The sequence below is a fragment of the Pithys albifrons genome, chromosome 7, assembly GCF_047495875.1.
Source record: "Pithys albifrons albifrons isolate INPA30051 chromosome 7, PitAlb_v1, whole genome shotgun sequence".
In the NCBI taxonomy this organism is placed as follows: domain Eukaryota; kingdom Metazoa; phylum Chordata; class Aves; order Passeriformes; family Thamnophilidae; genus Pithys; species Pithys albifrons.
Window position 1 is genome coordinate 54,541,248 of NC_092464.1, and position 13,682 is coordinate 54,554,929.

At 42.5% G+C, this 13,682-nt stretch overlaps 1 protein-coding gene across 1 annotated transcript in view; it reads left to right on the top strand.

Moving 5' to 3' along the window:
- The first annotated feature begins 9,781 nt into the window (after positions 1-9,781).
- CNTNAP2 (contactin associated protein 2) overlaps positions 9,782-13,682 on the top strand; it is a 1,051,893-nt gene continuing 1,047,992 nt past the window's right edge. The window contains exons 1-2 of the mRNA XM_071559619.1: positions 9,782-9,808; positions 10,730-11,071. Coding sequence (XP_071415720.1) covers positions 10,975-11,071 — 97 coding nt within the window. The 5' untranslated portion in view covers positions 9,782-9,808; positions 10,730-10,974. The remainder of the gene's footprint in view (positions 9,809-10,729; positions 11,072-13,682) is intronic.

Below are 13,682 nucleotides of genomic sequence, written 5' to 3' on the forward strand. Positions count from 1 at the left end.
TCTTTGCTGATTTGTCTGGCTGGCTTTAAAAACTTGATTTTGGTCTTAGAGTCAGTGAATCTTGTTTACAGCAGTTGGACTATGGGTGATTTTGGACACTGCTTAGATTTCTGTGCTTGTTATTTACGTGGACATATTTACTTACCTCGTTGGGAAGCTTAATTCAATATTTGTAGGATGCTTTGAAATCCTTAGATGTTGTGGAGAATAAATTATTGTTCATTCATTACATGCCACATTGCAGTGAGTAACATACAGTAGACTAAGCACCTTTTATTGCCAATGCATTTAGAGCTAAAATTTCAAGCACTATTGTAAGTAGTAGGACTTTGGTCTACCTAACATGACTTCATCAGTTTTAATTAGAAAATGAGATAAGATCAAGAGGTATAAGTCTTTTATAAAATACATTTATTTTTGCATGTTTGATACATTGTAAAATCTGAAAAAGGTCTGAAAGCTAAGTGATTTTTATGTAGCCAGACCTCACAGAAAATATCTTCAAGTCACCCTGTTTCTTAAATATTGTGAAAAGGATTTGTGTTTGAGAGGAAAAGGAAATTTATCTTCAAGATAAATCTGGACAATGGATATGATTTCAGGAGTCTCTTCCAGTCTTGTTTTCTTATGCATAGATTATCCAGAATGCATTTGAATAATAAGCTTGTAATTCTGTAATAGATATTTGTAGTTTACTTCATATGTACATGACTTATTAAACACAAAACTTTGTGCATTTATTTGGGTGAGTGATACATACACAGGTACACCCTGAATCCTCTAACAAGGCAGCTCACCCACAGGCTTCTTCACAACTCTGTGGTCTCTGATTTCAGATCAATTTAGGGTTATTTTAGAAGCCCCTTCCTTGGTTAGGGAGCCTTTCAGTCTCCAAAGCAGAGGGAACATGCTGAAGAAGCCTTTCCTGTGCAGCAGACTGGATGGCAGATCCTGAGTGAGTGTGGTGGTTGCTGTGAGAGTCACCACACCCAGGGCTGCTATGGGCTCTCTTAGTCTGACATGCACACTGACACTGCCCCTGCCCCTCTCCTACTGCTCTGTAGCAGAGCATGTGACAGCTCAGTGTGTTGAACTGGTGATTGCAGAAAAGACTTTGGAATCATGTCTTTGATTAGATGTTCCCTAACTCCAGGCAAGACACCCAGGCTGGCTTGCAATGTACAGATTAGAGATGAAAACCAGAGCAGGGCTGCTTATAAGTTAAGTTGAAGTGGCCTTTATGAAAGGCCTGTGCAGTATCCAATCTGCTGAGAGGCTGCACGTCATTAAGGGTGGTTGCAGATGTGGCATTCATGCATCAGAGAGCTCTTCATATTCTCTGCTTCCTAATAAGGCTTGCCATTTGCTTTTGATGTGTTAGTGCAGAAGGAGGAATGGGAAAGAAAAAACCAGCCATGGTACAGCCCTGCAATTTGTGCTTTGACTCCCTTCTTACTGCCACTCATTTTTTTCCTGATTCTAAGGAAAGGAGTAATTTTATTCTCAGTTTCATCCTTGCTTTCAAAATGGCCACTGAGATATGGAGAACAACCGTTTGTGCCCACAATATTTGTGAGGGCACTGTGTTGTACCTGTCTGTACAATTCATTATACCCTACTGCAGTCTGCTGACCAACTCCCCTTAAAGAAGAGCAGCTGCCTGCAGCAGGAGCACTTGGAACAGGGAATGAATAAGGCACCTCTTATCAGGATATAACTAGGACAGCATGGAATCTGTATCAGTATAAAACCAATAGGAGTCTTCAGATCACCACACCAGCTGCCACGCAATCTCCTTCACCTAAAACCTCCACTGTCTATTTTTCCATCTAAAGGAGGAGGGTTAGTCTGTAATGAAAACCTCCAGCTGGTGAATGGAACATTCTTCAAGGCGTGTGAGAGGAGCTCTGCTGTGAGGTGGGGGCTGGTCTGATCTGCCTTGGCTCAGCTGCAGCTCTTGCACAGCTCAGAAACCCCTCTGAAGCCCAAAGAGTTACTACTGTGCCTGCGTAGCCATGGCAAGTGACTTCCTAAAGTTAGCATAAAGCTCATCTAATTACTTCAGCCTTTTAAGTGTCCAAGTTGCCAATCTTTGTGCAGTCACTGTTCCTAATGCCAGATGCCTTTGTTAGAAATTAGAAGCCTAGCAGAAACAAAGGGGGGAAAAGAAAATAAAGGGAAATCCAGGAACACAGGGGATGCATAGGGAATTATCTGACAGGCAAGTGTGCAGACAGACAGAAAAATATGTGTTTATCTTTGAAGTATAATCATGTTTGGGTAATGTGCAGAAGCTCCAGTCATGACTTACACCCTGCTCTGTACTAGATGCACCACAGACACTTAATAAAAGGAGTCCTGGAGTGTTAATAAAGAAATACTGGAGTTTCATGTTTAACTGAAGCACCAAGTAACCCATCACAATCATTTGTAAGAAAGAATTTATGATATGGTTCAAGAGGACTCTTGATACTCCTAATATTTTAAGATAGAGTAACTGGTAGTATTTTAAAGTACTTTTGTGGTCAAGCATCCATATGTTATCTGTAGTAGGAGATGAAGATAACTCTGGTTTATTAGTGTGGTAATTGAGACTGAATGCTGTAGACAATATAACAGGGAGGCAAACATATATTTACTGAGAATGCTTAAATGCTTCAGTAACTTTAGTGCATTACTCTGCTAACCTCTTCCAATCTGTTAAATATGTATTGAGTAGATAATGAGGCTATATCCTCGGTAACACAAATTATTTAAAGTAAAACAGGGGTTTAAAGCTACTAGTTGTCAATTATGCCAAAACCTTTCCCAAAGAGGTTCCCAAGATGAGGGCTGTAGATCACTGTCAGTTTAAATAAAGATATTGTGTTAGATTGTTGCCTCTTTCCGGTGTTTCCAGCTGCTAATTTGCATGAAAAATATGGCTAAAAATAAATGCATTCTTCACTAATATTGCTTTTCATGGAGGTATTTACTGTATTCACCCAAGTGTTGCTCTGTAGTTGCAAAGAGAAAGCCTTCAGGTGACATGAGGTCTCCTCATGCACATAGAAATGACAGTATAAGAAGGGCTGGCAGGCTTGTCTCCAGCATTTGCCTTGCAGGCTGTGCATTAGTGAAAGGATACCTTTTTCCACCCCACAAATAGCAGATGGAAATGTTCCAGATTGATTTTGATTTCTCCTTTAAAGGTGACCAGAAATATTTCCAACATAACTGCAATGGCTTTTGATAATATTACTCTAATTCACTTGGCATTTTCTTAGTGAAGACCTTCTCCTGTACATCCATGAAATGGTCTAAGCTGAATTAAGAAAAGACTAAGATGAATTAAGAAAAGACTAAGATGAATTAAGAAAAGGCTACTTCAGTGCAATGCTTTCAGTGTACATTTAAATGTATTTTAGAAACACCTTCTCAGTAAAATCTGTTGTATAGCTTGACACTTAAACACATTGCAAGTTTAATGTAGATGCTTGGAAAATAGTTAACATCTTCAGTGCTGTTTTATACACATGAGATACACAGGGGCTGCCTGTGCAGATGGGACTTCATCAGATGTCAGAGATATAAAGAGAAGGGACAAAAGCCCACTCCCATTTGATGCAATAACAAACCTCTGGTTTCAATAGTACTAAGATTCCCCCTTACTCATTTAAAGCATACAAGACAGAACTAGGATCTCGAAAAGGTTAATTAATAGACTTGCCATTTAAATACATGAAAAGTCAATACAAAATATTATTGCTATAGAAAATAGCAATAAATAACTTTACCAAGACAGAAGGCACCTATGTGATCTAAAATCAAAATATGAATAAACTGAAAGAAAACTTTTAAGGTTACTGAGTCAAAAATTCTGATCTTTATTCAAAAATAAAATGGAAACATTCATCAAGGGGTCAGTCTTTCAAGGACTTAATCCAGGATTTTAAAATTGTCTTGATTCAGTGCAGTGTACTCAGGTGATGAATTTGCTGAAATCCTCAAATGCCCCCTGTATTCAGATGGGTATTACTGACCCTGTCCTCCACTTCTTGTACAAATCAAACCTCACGGTGCATGTTTTATGCACTTGACATACATTATCCAGCTTCTGGTTGGACTGGTTGCATTAGTAGCAGGCACAGGTTGCTCCATAAGGCTCCCTAAACCAGTAAATTTCACAAAATAAGTATGTTCATGGATATCCTATTTCCAGCTGGAAGAAAAGAATAATAGACACCACATTAAAGTAGTTTGTCTGAGTGGTTCTCAGATTTTTTGTTTGCTTGTTCATTGTTTTTTTGTTTGTTTTGTTTTGAGGGGTTTGTTGCTAATAGACTTCAGGCACAGTAGGAATGCAAAATTATTTTGCAATTAAAAAAACCCCATCCAAATAAAACACCAGACAGTGCTTAAATGAGAGGAGGAAGGAAATATGCTCGAGGTAGGGTTTGAAGGCAAACTCGTAAGCAAAAAGCAAGACATGAATGTGTGGAAGAATACTGTGTCTTGGAGGAGACAGTTATTTTGGACTGTTCAAGTGGCTGAGCAGTAATTAAATTATATTTGTAAATAAACAGATTAATTCTTTTCTTCAAGGAGCATTAATCTGGAAATGAGCTCAAAATAGGACTGGTGATTAGTGTAGAACAGTTGCAATTCTGACAGGTAACCACCATGTCTGTTTGGTTGTTTTAGTCATGATGCAGAAGACGAATCAAATTCAACTCTATTTGCACATCTATGAAATGCAGATTAAAGTCTAGTATATATTTGAGACATATGGCATGAGGTTTTTATTTAGAATCGTAGAATATGCTGAGCTGGAAGGGACCCATCAGGATCATCAAGGCCAACTCCTGTCCCTGCACAGGCCCATCCCCAGAGTCACCCCCTGTGCCCCAGAGCATCATCCAAACCCTCCTGGAGCTCTGGCAGCCTTGGGGCTGTGCCCACTGCCCTGGGGAGCCTGGTCAGTGCCCACCACCCTCTGGGGGAAGAGCCTTTTGCTGGTATTCAGTTTAAACTCCACCTGACACACCTTCATGTTGTTTCCTTGAGTCCTGTCACTGGTTGCAAGAGTGCAGAGATCAGTACCAGCCCCTCCACTTCCCCTCATGAGGATGTTGAAGACAGCAGTGAGGTCTCCTCTCAGTCTCCTCTTTTCTAGGCTGAACAAACCAAGTAACCTCAGTCTCCTCATAATGCTTTTGATTGTCAGAATTTTTCATTATGCAGTGCAGATTAACAGACACCAAGATACCACAAAAGAAATTTCTAAAGGTAGGTGCTGTCTTCAGGCTTAGAGGCACAAAGCTGAATACTTCTGAACATCTTTAATTTCTTTTGATGTCTGTATAAATACACATTTCCATCTTTTTCATCTGCTTGTTTGTTTTCATACAACTACAATAGCAAAGTGATGGTCAAGGCAAAATGCATTCACTTCAAATATAATGCTGTATTTTTAGCTGCACGAAGCAAGAAGAAGATAATGTCTCTTCTGCCAATGCATGTTCATGTTCCTTTTTAGCTGCATTAAGAAGATTAGGAAAAACTTTACTTGCATTTCTAGAAAATAAATATTTTCTTCAGGTCCTTACAGCTTCTCATAGGCAGACAAGATCACATCACAGATGATCAGTATTTTCATGTGCCCTCTTTCTCCCTCAGAGAAAGGTCCATGAATATTAAGTCCCAGTAGAAAACACCATGTTGTTCTTAATAAACCCAAGACTTCCTTCAGTCACAGAGCTGTCCATTATCTGGCATTTCATTCTGTGTGTATAACCATAAACTCTTGTTTGGTCATAATTTGAAATCCATTGCATTTGTCTTTCCTGTGTGAAGTTCTCACACCCAACATTCTAGAGACTGGGGTGGAAATTCTGCTATGGGTAATTTTTAGAGTTCTGCTTTGTAAGGAGGCTCTCACAACCAAAAGTATAAAAGGGGAACACAATGTTAAAATTGTAGTTTGTTGATATAAGGAAAGTTCAGCAGTTTCAAATTCTTTTTCAGCGTGGCTCATTTTCCTCTGTGGTCCCACCTGATCCCTGTATTGGGGCCATTGGGGGACGCACCAGTTATCCTTTCTAGCTTTCTGGCATTGTGTTTTCCTCCTTCACGTTCACATACTGTAAATATAGCTCTGTCCAGGATGAATTCCATTTAGCAGACATGGCTTGACAGCTCGAGTAAATTCAGAATGATCTATTCATTCATCAGCGTGTGTGTACAATTTCCATTAAGCTCAATAAAATGTGTGTGCAGCTGTAATAACTGGAGTCTTTTAACACTTCAGTGTCCTACTAATTGCCAAGGAGGTTCACACCAGTAGACCAAGATACCTCCATAGTTTTTTAGGGCTCTGGGAGTGCTGATCATTCCCCTGCACTCAGAGTGTTGAGGTTGCACCTTGAATCCTTTGTTCAGTTTTGGGCCCCTCACTAAAAAAGATATTGAGGTGCTGGAGGACTTCCATAGAAGGGCAGTGGAGCTGGTGAAGAGCCTGGAGAGTAAGTCATATGAGGAGCAGGTGAAAGAGGTGTTTAGCCTGGAGAAAAGGAGGCTCAGGGCAGACCTTATCCCTCCCTACAACTACTTGAAAGAGGTTGTAGCCAGGTGGGTGTCAGTCTCTTCTCCCAAATATAAAAGCAATAGGACAAAAGTAAATGGCCTCAAATTGCAACAGAGGAGGTTTGGATTGGTTATTAAGAAAAATTTCTTCATGGAAAAGGTTGCCAAATATTGTCACAGACAATAAAATATTGTAACAGGCAATTGTAACAGGCTGCTCAGGGAGGAGGTTGAGTTGTCATCCCTGCAAGTATTTAAAAGATGAGCAAACAGGGCAGCTGAGGATATGGTTTGTAGTGGGCTTGGCAGTGCGGGGTTAATGGCTGGACTTGACCTTTGAGGTCTTTTCCAATCTAAACAACTATATGATTCTATGATTTGAAAAATAAGGAATGATTAATTTTCTTATGGAATAGCTTTGCTGGAAGATCCCCCTTCTGGACCTCTTGGCTGGTGTGTGTGTGTCCCAGTCTGCTGTGACACTTTCCCAACCTCCAGTGTGGAGTGCAGGTGCCTACTGACCTAAAGGGTAGGCACTTGACAGCTACAACACAGGGTTGGTAAAGCTTGCAGGATTCTCTCACTGCCTGCTTAGAAACATCCTCACATTTACACTCTGGAAAGGAAAGGTTAGGAGAAAGAGTGGAAGTATCTAATAACTTCATACTGTGGCCTAACACAATTTGACCATGTTTTCATTGCAAAGGTTAATATATTCAACTTGGAGTTGTTGAATCATGTAAAGTAATATTTCACAACATCCTCCAGGAAAAGAAAAAAAAAATTAAGAAGAGTATCTAAGATGGTTAGCTTGTTTTATAGGACTAAAGAATGCCTGAAGATCTTTGTAATGATTTTTGTGTGACAGAAAAAGTGAAAATTAATGATTTTGCAGGCCTCAGTTGTGGTTATATTAAAAATAATTGCATTACCCTTACACAACTCATTTCTCTTGCTACATAGTTTAAATATTTTATGGAGTTTTTAAGGCCTGTTCCTATTCCGAGGTGGGGAAAAATGCAATAATCTGTGCCATTTCTTCCGTCTCAAACCACGAGGAAACCTTGTACTATCACCATTATTGGGATATTCATCAATCAACCTGCTGAATCTTCCTGTTCTGAATTACTTATCTTTTATACCTGTTTTTTAAATGTGTACCTACTTATGGTCAATTTGAGTATGGTTTTCAAAACTCCAATCAGCATGCAATATTGAAGTGTGAAGTCTGAACAACTCGAATCAGGCCAGATTGTTGTTCTGTGGAGGACTTCATGACCTGCCTGATGTGCAAGTATCTATGTATAAAAACATAAATGGGTGATGTGCAAGTTTGGGTTTTGTTATGCTTGTTGGAAGGGGTTTAAGAAGTAGAAATTTTGTTTAAAAAATGGTCTGCTGATCCTTTACACAATTACTCAGAGAAGGTGCTTATTACTTATTCAGGTGAATAATAAAGGCCAATGAATACTGAAAGGGTTTCAAGAGCTCAGAGTGAAAGAGGTAGGACTTTTTGCCTGTCATACTCAGGTGGTTTCCTTTTTTCTGTGAATATATGCAGGCAGTTTGTGATACTACATCAGCTCTGGCACTGCAGCTGTAGCTAAAGAACAGAAAATGCAGGTTTATGAACTTGAAAAATTGTGGGATATAGAGCAGGAGGAGAAGATGTAAACAAGAAGTTATGAAAAGAGGTAACTTTGAACCAGTTTAATGTCACTAATATTTGGTTCTTAATTCTCAGAAAACACATATGGACACTCACATGTGATTACTGCACATCAAAAAACATCTGTGGGTTATAAGGAATGGGGACAGCACGGCAGAGGGCTCAGGATGATGCAGAGAAGAAGTAACAGAGTCTCTGTGGGAATATTTATTCTCTCAAAACCAGAAATAAGGATAATAAAACAGCATTAATAGTCCACTTTTTCATTTCATATTTGCTACAGATATACTGGCAATACTTCTATGAAAGCATTTAAAATATGACGGTATTAATACTCGATATGGACAAAGCTAGGGAGGGAAAGGCTCATGGAGGAAAAATTATGGCAGTTGCACAAAATTACAGAGACACTTTTCCCAGGACTGGCATTTAAGCTTTGTCCTGTGCTGTGCTCAAACCTCTAGGCCACAGCTCTCCTGGGATATCACATATTACGTATGGATGAGCTTTCAAAGTGACCTAAAAGATAGGCCCTGTACTCCCTCTGAAAGGCAAGAGGATTGAGCATCCTAATATCCCAAGGCCTTTCTGAAAATCTCATCTTACACACAGACTTAACCACTTCATCACAGTCACTAAATAACAGCAGGTACTTGTTAACAGCATGTGTATTAGTCACTGAAAATAATTTATCCCTGCTTTGGGGCTCCTCTAAAGAAATTATACCTCTCCATTTCTCAGCCTTCTCTATATAACACCTGAGAAATAATTGTTTTCATTTTTCTTTGCCTCATTGATTGTAGAATAAATAATCCATGAATAACTCCCTACCCTCATTATTCTACCGTATCTGGTGAGCAATAACTTCTGGTTCAGCTGTTTAAAGGCAATGCAGGAGGGATGGAGAGGGATGGAAAAGAACTGTCAGATTCTTGAAATCCCTAAGCCATAAAACTGGGGTATGGCCAGGTTGTCTCAGTCACCTCTAGTAGGTGCAGACCGTAATGATCCTTTAATGCAGCTTGCTCTCGGAGTGAGAATTAATTATCGAATGGCAACATCTGCATCAGCGGCTCCTGCAGACCCAGCTCCCTGCAGGTGGGATGGTACTCACCCCCCCAAACCCCCCCCCGAACTAGGACCGCTCAGAGGACTTGCCTGCTGGCTGCCTGGCTCGGATCCCGGCAGGCTGGAGCTGCGGGAGCCGCCACCTCCGCGGGGTGCGGGAGCGGGGAGCGGGGAGCGGGGCGGGGGAGGCGGCAGCGGGACGGGCAGGGGCGCCGCACCTCCGCACGCAGCGGCACCGACCCCGATCCCAGCCCCAGCCCCGATCCCGGCCCCGGCCCCGGCCCCGATCCCATCCCCGGCCCCGGCCCTGACCTCCATCCCTGGCACCGGCCCCGACCCCATCCCCGGCACCGGCGCCGATCCCATCCCTGGCACCGGCCCTGACCTCCATCCCTGGCACCGGCCCCCACCTCCATTCCTGGCACCGGCGCCGATCCCATCCCCCGCCCCGACTTCCATCCCCGGCCCCGGCCCCGATCACGTCCCCGGCCCCGACCTCCATTCCCGGTATCGGCTCCGATCCCATCCCCGGCACTGTCCGCGACCTCCATTCCCGGCCCCGATCCCCATCCTCATCCCCCCCACCCCGATTCCATCCTCATCCCTGGCACCGGCGCCGATCTTCATCCTCATCCCTGGCACCGGCGCCGATCTTCATCCTCATCCCTGGCACCGGCACCGATCTTCATCCTCATCCCTGGCACCGGCGCCGATCTTCATCCTCATCCCCGCCCCAGCCCCGATCCCCATTCTCATCCCCGCCCCGGCCCCGATCCCCATCCTCATCCCAGTTCTGTCTCTGAACCAGGCAAGGGAGAACGCTCGGGCTCCTGGAGGCCCGAGGGGCGCAAAGGAAGAGGGAGGAGCTGGGGGACGCGGAGCGAAGGGGAGGGAGCGCCGGGGAGAGGTTTTTCCCTTCTCCTGCGTTTTTTATTTTTTTGGAGCCCGGAGGTTGCTGCTGCTGGTGGCAGCCTTTCCTCCTGCTGGAAGATGATGAATACATGATACAGGAGAGAGGCTCTGAGCCTGCTCCTGTGCTGCGGGAGTGTCTCTCCCTGCCGCCCTCCCTCTCCCTGCTGCTTTGCGAGTGTGTTTGGCTCCCCGGCTGTGTGTGCGTGCACACTGTGTATATATATCTGAGCTGGGAGGTTATTGCGAGCTTCTCTCGGCAGCGCTGCTCTGTACAGGAAGAAGGGCTCAGCTGCAGTGGTAGCATCAACAGCAGCGTTAGCAGCACCAACTGCTTTTTTTGCCTTTCTTCCCTCCCTTCATCTCCATCTCCCTTTTCCTTCCCTCCTCCAACGTCTTTTGGGGGATTGCTTTTGATTTTTTCTTTATTATTTTTCTTTTCTACAATCCTTCTTATTTGATACTTCGTGGCTTTTTTTCTTCTTTTTTTTTTTCTTTTTTTCCCCTTCCTCTGAGAAGGAGGCGCAGACAAGAACACAGAGAAATAAGGGAAAGAAAAGTACGTGGACTTATCCTGCTCTGCAGACCCAAAGATAGCAGGTGAAGAGGGGGTTTGGCTTCTACCCCAAGGTAAAGCCCTGCCCCCTTTACCTCCTCGACACCTCCTCCGAGAAGGAGAAGGAGAGAGAGAGAAGGGGCCCAAGTGGAGAAAAGCAAGTCCTCTGCGGCTGGCATTTGGAGTACAGGGAGCCAGGAAGAGAAGGATGGTTGTGGTTACGCGAGCTGGCTGCAGGGCAGCTCTCTTCCTCTGGATTTTCAGCAGCATTAGCTGCAGAGCCAGGACTGCTCTGCCTGCATCTCGTAAGTACCCTTTGCTAAGAAACCTGCACAATTTCAGCTCTTCAGTAAACCGGAGGGAAATTCCCGCTTCTCTGAGGTTGATTTCATTTTCTTTGCTGATGATTGTGTTTGATTTCTCTGTGTGTGTGCTCTGAGGTTTGATATTGTTTGCAGTGCTCCCCATCAGATCTTCGGTGTAGATGATTTCACTGGTAGCTGGTGTGGAAAGTTGAAAGACTTGCTCTATGATACCGCCTTGGTTTTGCAATGGAGTCAGAGGGGGAAAGGAATCAGAAGCTGTCCAAAGTTTGGGGGTAGTTTTTCTTTGGTTTATGGTTTGTTTATTTTACTTTTCCCCACCTTCCTCAGAAGGTATGCAATTTGCATTTGGAAGCACTTCACTTCCACAGTTTTGTGAGGGAAAAGAGGAGATTATGAGCAGTTTCCATACCTGGTGTTTTGTAGTGGAGAAGCAAGAGGAAATTCTGTCTCGTTTGAAGAGGAAAGAATGATAGCGAGTTGGTGAGAGGGTACTGAGTCAGGACAGCTTTTCCTGAGAGTGAAGTTTTGCTGCCCATAATAAAATGAGCAAATGTATTTTAGAGAAGACCAGCAGTTTCCCTCCTAGGGAGGCAGTAATGGTAGAGAAATGATCAAGCATCTGCTGAAATGCTGAACTTTCAGAGCAAGGATTGCAGAACACCTCTACAGGATCCCATTCTGCTCTCTGTGAAAATGACGGCATATTCATTGATTTCAACGGGCATTACATCAAACCTTTACCAGTGCCCTGAGCTGTAGTTTCCACCAAAACATTTGCAGGTAGATGTCAGTGTTAAGTACTGAGTTATTTCTCTTCAGATCATGTAAAGCCTTTGCCATTTGCAAAGCATTTTTGGAATGCATACTGAAATGAAGCAGTGCATCTTTATAGAATCGTCAGAAATAGACACTGGTGGTGGCTTGCTCGGCTGGGCACAGAGGAGAGGAATGTGCTGAGATGTTACGGATGGACGTGTTGGGGTTGTGTATTTGTGAATGGGCACCGATTCTACTGACCAAGCGGGGAATTGCCACAGGATGTAATGTATATACTGCATAGGGAGCTGCGTTGATCACTTTGCTCGTTTATTTGTTTGTTTGTTTCCTTGGGGGCAGGGATGAACATGCAATGATGAGGGAACTGGAGCACTGCTATACTTTCTCACTGGATTTTGAGCTCTTATCATCTGATATGTATTGAAAAATAAAACAATGTTATTGTCTCGGGATTTGCTTGCATTTACATATTTGTTTGTGTGTCAACAGCAAATGCAGAGCAGTGTCTGTGTTGTATCCAGGTCTCAGAGGCTATAGGATGTTCAGTTATTTTCCTGCCTTTGAATTAGGAGAAATATTGATCCTGAGGTTCACTGCTTGGTTTTGATCAGCTATCTAATTTTCCTTAGCAATATTATTTTTTCTTGGTCATGTCTCAGACTCTGCATAACAGCAATGTCTGGGGGCAAAGATTTATGATTTATGTAGTCAGAAATCTGTTCTTGGAAGACCAACTTCCCTGCTTTTCTCCAATAAGGTTTCTGAGCTTTTTTGGTTTTGTCATTCAGTAACTAAGGGCTGTAGTTTAGCTTGAAAACGACCTGCAGGGGGTTATCTGATTAGCCAACCAACAAATCTTTAACTTTTGAAAGAAGTTAGTTGAGAAGCTAATGGTTGTAGTAACATCACTATAATCAGAAACTCCAGGAATAAAGGGTATATAATCTTAATTACAATTTACTCATATACATTCCCATGCTGACAATTAGATATTCAAAGATTTTTATTAGTTCACTTCCCAGGAGCTTATACACTCTCCTCCCTGTGTGGTAAGGAGCATTTAATTTCTGACTCACCTCTGGAAGTGAAATGGAGCTAGATTTGTTTCCTGGAAACACAGATAGAGCTAGAAGTACACGTCAGCCTTAAAAAAAAGTACCAAAGGATTGTTCACATTGCAGTACACGCTGAAAATTCCTGTAGAGGCTTACCTAAGGGGCTGGGGAAGGGGAACCAGAGTGGGAACTCGAGTGCTGTGCCACAGTGTTTTGGTGCCCCGCTTCACGGGCTGTTCTCTTGCATGCTCTGCCATACAAACTCCTCACTGTTGTATTTTGTCACCACGCTATTTGCTGGGATTGTTTGTAACTTTGTGTGGAACTGATTGGGAATGGCATTGGAGAATTTGGTTTTCTGTTGACAAGATAGTGCACTTAGCTTTTTATCTCTCCTTTTTCCCCTCATCAGTTGATTTTGAACATCACATTGAGAATACTCATGAAAGAATTAAAACCTCTGTGAAATGCAACTTTGTTACAAAACTTATTTTCAACCACAGTTTCATGTTATCCTTCATTGTTACTTTATATTTTGACTTTGAAATAACTACCAACAGCAGATTTATTCTTTACAATATTTTTAGGAAGTATACAAGAGCTACAGTGTACAGTGAATAACAAACCTCTATACATGAGTTTGTATTCAGTATTTTCTTATAGTCTGCTTGTGCTGGCATGGAAAAAGATACAGTTTCCAGAAAGAACTGGACGTTGCTGATGTGAATATACTGCATTTCGAATGTTTGTTTCCTTTG